Source organism: Fukomys damarensis, unplaced genomic scaffold (assembly GCF_012274545.1).
Source record: "Fukomys damarensis isolate Sample0158 unplaced genomic scaffold, DMR_v1.0_HiC HiC_scaffold_39, whole genome shotgun sequence".
Classification (NCBI taxonomy): domain Eukaryota; kingdom Metazoa; phylum Chordata; class Mammalia; order Rodentia; family Bathyergidae; genus Fukomys; species Fukomys damarensis.
The window spans coordinates 127,030,848-127,042,314 of NW_022900951.1; the positions used below are offsets into that span (position 1 = coordinate 127,030,848).

General features: G+C 52.9%; 1 protein-coding gene across 1 annotated transcript in view; it reads left to right on the forward strand.

Moving 5' to 3' along the window:
- Zfp92 (ZFP92 zinc finger protein) overlaps positions 1-3,225 on the forward strand; it is an 11,244-nt gene extending 8,019 nt beyond the window's left edge. Inside the window, exon 5 of the mRNA XM_033760521.1 lies at positions 3,198-3,225. Coding sequence (XP_033616412.1) covers positions 3,198-3,225 — 28 coding nt within the window. The remainder of the gene's footprint in view (positions 1-3,197) is intronic.
- Positions 3,226-11,467: the final 8,242 nt, after the last annotated feature.

The following is an 11,467-nucleotide window of genomic DNA, read 5'->3' on the forward strand; positions in this document are numbered from 1 at the left end:
GCAGGGAAGGGAGTGACTCTGCGTCTACAGGGCCGACTGCACCGGGCAGGGGGTACTACAAGCACTTGCATGCACCCTGTCAGAGCTGACCCGGGGAAGGAACTCTGGAGTCACCCCTGGGGGGACAGCACCCCCTGCTGGTCGTTTGAGGCGCTGCGCCCGAACCCGTGGGAGCCAAGGAGAGACGCCTCCTCTCTGGTCTCTCACAGGACTGGGCTCTGGGCCAGACACTGGAACGTGGGCGCCCCCGCCACCCTGCTGTCTTTAGTCCCCCTCCCTCCCCTAGTGCCTGAAGCTTTAAAATTACCTGCGCCCGCCCTTCGGGCAGTGCCCCCTTGTGGCCGTGATAAGTAGGAGGCAACCAAGCCAGGTTAGAATTTGCACTTCGGAGGCCCTGAATTGGATGTGAGCGACAGGGCGCCTGCTCTCCGTATGATGTTTCATAGAATACTGAAAGTGCCATTGCTTTGAATGCCTTTGTATATTCAGGGGTAACGTAAGCTAAAAGTGGAGATGTTTGCCATGTGAGACTGTCAGGGAATGACTCCTTAAATAAGAATCCCCCACCTGCTGAAGGGACCTCAGGCAGCAGAAGGGGGCCACCCCAGGCCCACCTCTGAGAGGCTGTCCCCTCCTGTCCCTGCGACAGTGCAATGCCCCCTTCCCCTCAGCCCTTTGAATGGCACTTTACTGGAACCCCAGGTTATTCTCCTGGGAAAAGCTCAGAGCTGGCTGGAGCCACTGTCCCCAGAGGACCAGGAGATCTGTCCCCTAGTGTTTTCAGCCCAGTGTCCCAGCCAACTGGCCACCTCCTGTCAGCCCTCTCCACTACCAAGGGAGAGCAGGACTTTGGCACCCCTGCCACCCAAGGGCAGGCAGGTGATGGATGTCGTTGAGACCGCCCCTGGGGACACCTGCCCCTGCGGGAGAGTGTGGGGAGACTGGGGATCCAGGCTTCCTTCTGAGAGTTGTGCTTGGAGCTCCAGTCCCCAGGATGGCTCCAGGCACGTCACACACACCTGTCCACACGCGCGCACATGCGCGTTATATATAAAAGTCAGCCTAGGGAACATTCCATTGTTTTTGTAACTGCTCTTGACTCAGCCGCCTCTAGTGGATCCTTATCCCCGTGCCCTGTGGTCAACTTTGTGCCCGTCAGCCTGCCCCATAGCTTGCAGCAAGCTGTGTGTCGTATGTGGCCCTGTGTGCTGTGCCAACCCCGGTGCTGCCACTGGCAAGTGCATGTGAAAGGAATGTTGCACACTTAGCATTCTGGACTCGGGCTCTGTTGGGGTCAGCTCAGGCCTACCTGGAGGCAAAGTATATGCAAGTTGGGGTCTTCTCATCACAAAAGAAGCATTAGGAATGTTGTCTTTGGGGTCCCTGGTGCAGTCATTGGAAAGTTTGGGGGTTTCTGAGGCTCCGATCATCTCTGCTAGGGCTGCCACAGATGCGGGAAACCTGTTCTCGTGGGGCAGGTGCATGCAGCAGGAGGCTGTTGTGTCCTCCTCCACAGCCACTCTTGGGTCCCTTTCATCCCTGGGAAGTGAATGACTCCGTTCCTCCAAGCTAGGCAGCCAGCAGCTTTCCCGAGTGTGTGCCGTTCCCTTGGTGCCAGTGTAGATGCTAACTAACTTTAACCCTCAAGCCTTTATTCCCCCGCCTGTACCCCTGGGGGCCCCACCACAGGAAGGGCCGTGTCCAGGCACGTTCAGACAAAGTGGTGAGCAGGAGAGATGAGGGCCCCGCACCCGTATGTCACTGAAGTGCCCTGAAAAGCTCCAGTGTCCCCAGGGTTTGTCTGGGTAAATGACACTGAAAGTAGCAACAGCACATCCTTTTTTGTTTGTCGGTTCTCAGTGTAATTTAGCTCCTGTCAATTTGGCGTTTGCCAAAAAGCAATCGGGAGCTGCATTTCCTTTCAGGTATGCGGCATGGACTGAGGTGGAGTGCCTGGGAAGGACACTTGTCTCTTGCTTCTGTGCCACCCAGAAACGGGGCTCTGTGCCTCCTGCTGCTTGCCTTTTGAGGGACCACTAGAGCATAAAGCTTAAGCTGCTAATGGGGTCTGTGGAGAACTGCTTGGGTTGGGCCGGGTGGGGAAAGAAGGGAGGATGTGTGGTGCGCTGGGGGAAGCAGCTCCAGGTTGAAAGGTCAATAAGAAGCAGTGTGTGGAGGGCCTGGAATCCCACACTCAAAATCTGGATTCTAGTTGCTTCCAATGAGGAGCAGTGTTTCAAAATGTGGAAGAATTGGCCTATGAGTGAGGAGAGGAAGTCCCTGCATAGGACTGCATGGATTGACTGTGTAGCATCACACAGTGTGGTCAGCTATACCAATCTGATGTCCCGAGTGGCAGCCACCGCCGCATGACAAGGAGCTTCAGAATCCCGCCGGCTTTCCTTGCGACCTCCGCTCACCATGATGCCAGAGCTGGTTTCATCTTTTGCCAGCCCCAGTGCACCTGAGACTTCACCAGACTAGGGCCTCCGGGGCTCGCGGACAGCTGCTCTATCCTCACTCTGGAACACGTTCAAGGCCTCGCACCTTCCCAGCGGTCCCAGGGCCTCCCTGGTGTTCAAGAACATTCCCTTCAGTCCTCTCCACTGGCAGCTTTCCGGCCGGAAATGAAGGCCTGCTGCAGGTCTGGAGCTCCTAATGGTTTTGACCTTTCCTTTGATAGCTTTATGGCAATGTAATGGAAATATAACAGCCGGCATGCATGTAAGCCATGTAAGTGGCAGGTTCTGACCTGTACAGCCACCCCCACTATCGAGACAGTGAATATACCCATCACCTCCCAAAGTGGCCTCGTGTCCCCTTTCCCCACAACTGCTGCTCCACTTTCCATCACTACAGGTAAACTCGCATTTTCTAGAGCTCTGTGTAAGTGGGTTTGCCCAGCACACGTGTGGCTGCTTCTCCTCCAGAGAGTTCTTTTGCGGCTCTCTCTGGAGTTCTGTGTAGCAGTGCTGCTCTCTCTCCCCTCAGTAGTGGCCACAGTACCGCTGCACACCTGGTGATGGGCATCTGCATTGCTTCCGGGTGGGACCGTGACAAATAAAGCTGCTGTGAACATTTGTGTACACGTTTCAATGTGGCCATGTGTCTTCCTTTCTCTTGTGCACAGAGCTGGAATGGCATTTCTGGGTCAAAAGGTAGCACACTGCTTAACTCTTCTTTTTCTCTTGTGACAGGGTCCCGCTGGCCTTGCCCTCACGGTGATCCTCCTGCCTTCGCCCCCTGGGTGACACCTGGCTAAAGAGTGGCTGCCTCCCCATCGGGCAGTTGAGCCGGGTCTCCCGAGTGACAGGTGGGAATGCTCACCACCGCGCCAACAAGGACGACGGCCAAACCGTCTTCCAAAGCAGTTGCCCTGCTTTATGCTCTCGCCAGCAGTGTTTGAGCGTCCAGGTTCTCCAAGCCTCACTGACAGTTGTGGTTGGCTTTTCACTCCGCCATCCCAGTGTGGAATGGCAGCGTCTCCCTGGTGACTGATGGTGCTGAGCGTTTGGCCATGTGCTGTCTGCTGGGATGAAGTGTGTTCATTTATCCCCTGCCTGTTTTCCTTATAAACTTGGGATGAGTTTTAGGCACGAGTGCTTTGTCAGAGAGGGGCCTTTCCATCTTTATATAACAGCAGCATTTGATGAACAGAAGTTGTCTATCTTGATGAAGTCCATTTTGTGGACTTGGGATTTTTATAGGCTGTGCTTCGTGTGTCATAGCTAAGAAATCTTTACAAAACTCAAGTCACCAAGACTTTATTTATCTGGTGTTTTCTTACAGAAGCTTCGCTCTTACCTGTGGATCTGTGGCCCCTTTTGTGTATGCTGTGAGGTAGATCCAAAATTTGCTTTTGCGTAGCTAGGTCTCCCATGTGCCCAGCACATTGTCCCAAGCGGCCAGGCACCTTGCAGAGTCTCCGTGTGACTGCACAATGCCTGGTCAGTAAGTGCTCTGGACCGAATACCTGCGTCTCCCAAAGACGTGGGGAAGCCCTGGCCTGGGACAGCGCTAGGAGGCAGGGCCGCATCTGTGGTTTAAGTGGCCCCGGCTTGTGGTATTTTGTTATCGTAGCCCATGCTGACTGAGACAGCGTCTTGTCTTTGTAGCGATGCCACCTTTTTTGGTTCCGACAGTGTCAGGAGTCTGGAGACCAGGCAATAGGAGTTCTCTGTTGTTGCTTCATCCACGTTGTTTTATCTGTTCTCAGTCGATAGATTTGCACACAAGTTGGAGAATGAATACCCTTGTCTTTGGGAACTGCCTTGTTGCTAGGACACAATACTTGACACCCACAAATCAAAGGAAAGGTTGGTTTGGGCTCACAGTTGGCAGAATCCACAGGTCAGCGGCTCCACGGCAGGGTGGTGTGGCAGAGGGGCATCACGGAAGAAAGCTGCTTGCGTCATGGTGAAGGAGGCAGATGGCTCAAGGGAGGAGCTGGGGAGGGAGACACAAACCTCTGGGTCACACCCCCCGGGACCCCCTTTCCGGCCAAGCTCCACCTCCTCACAGCAAGTCTGAAGTCACCACCCCTCTATGACAGCATGGGCCTTTGGGGGTAGAAAAGCCCTCTGAGCTTGTGGCTGGTCTTGTGTCAGATCTAAAATCATTTGGAGGTGCGCTGCTTTGGAACCCGTCACCATGGCAGGTCCCCTCATGTTGCGGGCAGTGCCCGATCTCTTATGTGTATTGTCACACTTGTCCCTACATGTGCTTATTGATTTTGAGTTTATAACTTCAACCATCCTTAGGGACCCTGCATCCTCGTTTGTCATTCAGTCTCGTTTGTCATTCAGTCGCGAGGGTGCCCGGACACCACGAGTACTGCAAAGGTGACTTTGTCGGCAAATGGCAGCCTTGCAAATGCAGAGTTGAGATGTAGTCCCAGTGCAGCAGAGTGAGCCCTTAGCCTCATCTGACTGGTGTCTTTTCAAAGCAAGAAGAGCCGGGCATGGTGTTGCACCCGTCATTCCAGCATTTGTGAGGCTGAGGCAGGAGGATCGCCACAAGTTCAAAGCCAGCCTGAACTACAAAGCAAGACTTTGTCAAAAAAAAAAAAAGAAAAGAAAGAAAGGAAAGAGAGAAAAGAAAAGAAAGAGGAGAATGCCATGTGAAGCACAGAGACAGAAAAACAGCTGTGAACTCAGATGCGGGAATTGGAGGGACACAGGGATCTGCGCACGTGCCAGAGGGTCCTCCCTAGGTCACTGGACAGAAGTGGTCCTGCGGGTTCCTGGTCCCTCCCCTTGGCAGAGCACTTCACACACCAGCTCCTCCCCTCACCTTTGTTTATGGGTGAGGAAACAGGCTCAGCAGTGGGCAGGAATTGCCTTCCCCTGCAACTGGAAAGCAACAGCAAATCCATGCCCAGGTTGGCTCCAGCACAGGAATTCTTGCCCCTCTGACCGCCTGAGCGAGGCTCGCCGGAACCCAGTCGGTTTCCCCGGTGTCCTAACTGCCCATTTGAGAATGGCTCTGAAAGGAGGCAGGGAGGCCAAGTGGCTGGAAAACGACATACTGCGAGGGAAAAGAAAGCAGGGGAGCGGTGTGTAGGAACGGAGGGGCTCCCTGGCACGGGCCTGGCCAACACAAAGGCAGGGGGTAGCATCACAAACCACCCAAGCGGGGCAGGAGATTTTGCTCAAAACAACAGAAACTTAGTCTCTCATCGTTCCAGAGGCTGAAAGTCCAAGTTCCAGGTGTGGGCAGCTGCACTCTTTCCAAAGTCTCCACGTGAGATTCTTTCCTTACCTCTTCCAGCATCTGGTCGCCAGAACGACCCTCTTGTCCCTTTCTCCTTGGGGTCTCTTTTAAAGGCATTTGTCATTGGACGTGGACTCACCTGGAAAACCCAGACTCATCCCAAGCTCTTTCTCGTAATTCGATCTGCAAAATCCTTTCTCCATGAGGGCGCAGTCATGGGGCCCAGGGATCCCGACATGGATTGATTCAGGGGTTCCCATTCAGCTGTCACTGGATGGGATCTGAGGAGGTCCCCAAAGAAGAGGAAAAGACTTTCAGGGCGTACCTGGGAGAGGCGCGGGACAGATGTACCTGGCAGAAAGAAGTGCACCTCAGAGGGGACTGTGAGGCCACTACACAGGAGAAAGGCATGGGCCAGCCTATTCCATTTGTGCTGGGTTTTTCTTTTTGGGTTGGTTTGGTAGAGAGTTGTTTCTTTGTTTCTTTGCTTGTATTTTGTGGTACTGAGGCTTGAACCCAGGGCCTGTGCACTGAGCCACATCCCAAGCCTTTTTTTTTTTTTTTTAATTTTGAGACAGTCTGGCTGAATTTCCCAGGCTGGGTTCAAATTTGCAATCTTCCTGTCTCAGCCTCCCAGAGTGCTGGGATTATAGGTGTGTACCACCACACCTGGCTCTATTTTTTTTTTAATTTAGGAATTTAGGAGTGAGGAGCCTCGGAGGGAAAAGTAATTTGCGATTTGGGTAATTTTGATGGTGTCCTGAAGCTACAAGATTTTTTTTAAGTACAATCTTAAAATTATAATTTTTCCCTTGTCTCTTTTCTACCTATCTTTATTTCCATCCCATCTCCAGTCTACTACAGGCAGGTACCTGTGTACCTGCAGCCCAGTGAGCCAGGGGCAGTGAGGAAGGATGAGAATGGCAGGATCCAGGCAGCCTTCTAGGGCTCAGAGGCAGTGGCAAGAAGAGTACAAGGCCTCAAGAGGAAGACAGCTCTAGACCCAAGTGTGGGGCACTGCACTTTACCCTCCCGGCAACCATACTGTCGACATTTCAGAGGAGGAAACTGAGGCCATCCTGTGAGGTAACTGCCATTGGTAAGAGTCAAGGGACAGAGTCTGGGCCTGGCACCCAGCTCTCACTACAAAGTCCATGCACATACTAGCCAGTAGCTAAGGCTCCTCCCAACTGCCGGGTCCCTCCTGGCCCTGTTGCTGGTGTCCCACGAGCAGGGTTGCACTGTCCCCAGTGATGGCGGTGACGCTGCCTGTACCCACACTGCCGGGCTCAGGAGCCAGATGGGGGTTTCGCTGGCCCCTCCACAAACTACCAGCTGTCGTTCCGGTTGCCACCTGTGCTTGTCCTTCCCTGCCACCACCAGCACAGCCACCATTCTGCATGGCTGGCCTCTGGGGTGCTGCGTGCTCTTCCTCACCCCTATGCCCCAAGTGCACGCCCCCACGTGCTCATGAGGTCCCCAAATAGCCCACAGGACTGCTGTCACTTGCTGCTTCAGGTGACAGACAGCTTTTTTCTTGTTCTTTGAGACAGGGTCTCCCTATGCAGCCCAGGCTGGTGTTGAACTTACCGCAATCCTCCTGCCTCAGCCTCCTGAGGGCAGCAGAAAACACATAGTAGGGATACAAAGCACTGGTGTCACCCAGGCTCGCAGCAGCGGATGGGGGTGGGGAGTAGGCAGGGCAGAGTGCGCTTGGCATGGGAGACCCTGGCTCTGTCCAGCTGCATCCTGGGATCTGGGGGTACAGGGGAAGATCACCCCTCATGCAGCCGATAGCTGCCCTAGTGTGAGCCCAGGCAGCTTGCAGGACCCAAGTGCACCCAGAGGCATGAGAAGCGAGCCAAGGTGGCCAGCACAATGCCCTCAACCTGAGCTCACCCAGCCCTGGCTCCCAGCAGCTCGCCTCCAGCTGTCCACCTCTGCCGAGAGACTTTCCCAGACAGCCTGTGCCACAAGCCTCTGCACAGCTCTGCCATGAGGGCCCACGGCCCTGCCATGCAGAACGCTTTCCCCGAGTGCCCAGATCCCCAAGTTCAGTGCTTTGGAACACAGACATCAGGGGAGACCTCTGCCCCGGCTCCAAGTGGGAACACTCAGACCGACGGGACAGTTTTCCTGAGATGCTGCGCCCTCGCTGCCTCACTGGGCTGCCTGAGATCATCGCAGTTTAGTTCACTGTTGTCCTTTCCCATGTCCATGGGGGGGGGCTCTAGGTCACAGAGGCCCAGGGCTGGGCTCAGACTGCAGATCTGGGGCCATGGAGGCACCCAGCCCCTCCTGGCCCCTGGGTAGGCAGAGCCCTCGCGGCCACTGAGAAGGCAGGGGCCTGACGGGGTCTGTGATGAGTGTCCTACCTCACCCTGCTGAAGAGGGCACTGCCAGTGGGAGGGGCCAGCCAGGTGGACAGACACGAGGAGCAAGGTCAGAGGGCAAATGGCCACGGGCTCCCAGTGAGATCGTTGCAGAGCTGGGCCTTCCTAGCGAGCCATTCCTGGGCTCCTCAGACACAAGGACATCTTGGAAGCTTCCAAACAGAAGGGCGTGGTTCATCCCAGTACTCGGGAGGCTGAGGCAGGAGGATCACAGTGAGTTCAAGGCCAACCTGCACTATGTAGTGAGTTCAAGACCAGCCTAGACTACATAACGAGACCCTGCCCAGAAAGAACTGCCCGTGGCCTAAAGGGGTCAGAGGGGCCAGCTTCCCTGCACGCTCTGGCAGCCAGAAGGTGGGGAAAAGTCCGTATTCCAGCCCAGTACCACTTGCCCAGCAGAGGAAGGACAGTGAGAATTGAGAGATGCAAACAACCATCCAAACCAAAAGCAGGGTGGCAAAGTGTGTAGTTCACTCTCTGCAAAGGGGATGTTGGCAGGGCCGGCAGCGTACACTGTGAGGCCTGGTCCACACTAATGAGTGTTCCACACTGAGAGAAAGCCAGACGGCGAACATTGCTGGCTCCATCACACATATCAACTCGGCCAAGCAACAGCACCTGTTTGCAGTCACATGCCAGCCTAGAGTGACTGAGAATGTATTTTCACAGGAGATAAACACTTAAACCAGTAGCCTTTCAGTAAAGTAGATTTCTCTCCAGAGTAGGGGTGGGCCTCATCTAATCAGTTGAAGGCGTTGCAAAGAAAAGACTGAAAAGTTCTGTTCCGCAGAGCCTCTGGACTTAGATTACCATTCTTCCCTTGGTCCCTGGCCAGCCAGACCATCCTCCAAAGCACATGAGCCAGTGCCTTAACATCTCCCCATAGCTGAGTGTGTTGTCTGGGATCCCAGCTACTTGGGACACTGAGACAGGACCATGGTAAATTCGAGGCCAACCCGGGAAACTTAGCAAGGCATTGTTTCAAAATAAAAAGGGTTAGGAATGTAGCTGAGTGGGAGAGCACTTGCCTAACTCATGTGAAGCCGTGAGTTCAATCCCCAATGCAAAAACAAAACAAAACCTCTCAGCCAGGCATGCTGGTGCACATCTGTATTCCCGGTGCCTTTGGAGCCTCAGGCAGGAAGATTGCAAGAAATTCAAGCCCATCCTGGGCAACTTAGCCAACCATGTCTCAAAAATAAAAAATAAAATATGGCTGGGATGTAGCTTAGTGTGAAGGCGGTGGATTCAATCCCAGCATGATTAAAAAAAAAAGATCTTGATAGACAGATGTCACTAGAACCCTAATTAATCCAGGCATAAAGTAGTAAGCGTACAGCAACTAAATGCATAACAAAATCTACTAGATTAAAGACCTTGAAAAATGTAATTATACCAGAATATTTTCCTATTTTATCATAGAATTAGACAAATGTCATAGATTTGGAAAAGTCAGCAAATATGTAAAGGAACTGAATAGTTATACAATTGTCAAACTAGATTTTAGGACTATATAGAAAAGTCCACATCCCTTAAGAAGACACAATCCTTCAGCTCTCATGTCACTGAGACACAATACCCAGCACCCATGACTTCAAGGAGGAGAGGTTTATGCGGCTCACGGTTTTAGGGGACACAGTCCACAGCTGGCTGGCTGCAAAGCAGGAACAGCATGGTGGGAGGGGGTGGGGCAAAGCCGCTTAGTTCTGGGGCCAGGAAATGGAGCAGGGAAACACAAGCCCAAGAGGAAGGGGTGAGGACCGAACACAGACCCTGAGGTCACACCTCCATGGCCACCCAGGCTCACCCAGGTGTCCCTTAATCTAATAAAGCTGACATATCAGAATTAACATAACAAGGTGGCCCTAGAAACTTCATAGAGTTCCCAAACAACGTTCACTCAAAAAAAAGAGGTAAGCAGCACAACCTCAGACCATTGTCCAATGGCACCAAAATCTGTACTGACAGATGACCACCAAACCCTCACTACTAAGTCCAAAAACTGCACAGCGAGTGCAAGGTGGCTGTCACTAGAGACACCAAGAGTGGAGAACACTGCCCCGAAGCACTTGAAGACCTACAGGAAACTGCCTACACGTCAGCTCACATGGTGAAGGCCTCCGGGGCTGTTAAATAGCAATTATCTAGTAAAATTCTATTTATGCAAAATCATTAGTGAGTATGTGGGGATGAGTTGCATGCAGATGTGCGTGTGCATGGGTGTGGGGTGGGAGAGGGTTGTGGTTTCAGGGTACCTATATGTGCAGGAAGTGGAGACTTGTACGTGTCTGTGTGTGTGTTGCTGTGCCATGGTCTGAGCATTCGTGCCCCGCTTCATAAGTTAAAATATAATTACCAGTCAGGCATGATGCCAGATGCCTGTAATTCCAGCACCCTGGGAGGCTGAGGCAGGAGGACTGCAGTTTGAGCTCAGCCTGGGCAACTTAGCAATTTAGCAAGTCTCTGTCTCAAGATAAAAAATAAAAAGGGCCAGGGATGTAATTCAGTACAAAGGCCCCAGGTTCAACTCACCAGTAGCGAAACAAAACAAACAAAAAACCCAATCACCAAGGAGGTAGTATTGAGGCACAGCCTCTGGAGGGCAAAATAAATAGGTCAGAATGAGATTAATGTCCCGTAGAAGGCCAGAGTGAGCCAGTCCCTCCCACCACGGGCAGAAAGGTACCACGAATGAGGAGGTTGCTTCCCAGGCACTGAGCCTGTCAGCGCCTTGACCTGCGACCTCCAGACTGCAGAATCAGGAGCGATTCGTTTAGTTCGCAAGGTTCCTTTTCATGATTAATGTGTTCATGTACCAAATAGCCACGTTCATGTGGGGACCGGTGCATATATGTAACATATCTTAACCATTTCCCTCAGCTTTACCTCCTTCCCTCCCCTCTCCCCTCCTCCCTTCCCCCAGGTCCAGAAAGTCCACTTCTCTGTTTCCTGCCACGTCTCCTTTATTTTACTTTTATTTACTTGTAGTTGGGGCTTCTCACATAAGGGAAACCATGTCATGCTTAACTTCCTGCGTCTCACTTACTCGCGAGTCACGTAGCCTATAGCACTTCCTTTACAGACTGAGACAAGGTACAAATACCACTTCCCAGACCCTTGTTCCAAGGAGATGCAAATGTTCAAGAAACTCAAAGGGAAATGGAGTCAGGTGTAGGGGTGCACATCTGTCCCCCCGCCCTCGGGAGGCTGACACAGGCATTGAACGTTTGAGGCCAGTCTGGACTACACAGGCAGATCCTGGAAGTGTAGGTCCTGAGTTCAATCCCCACCATAACAAAGGAAGGAAGAATGGAGGGATAAAAGGAAGGAGGGGAGGAAGGAAAGGGAAGGAAGGGGAGGGA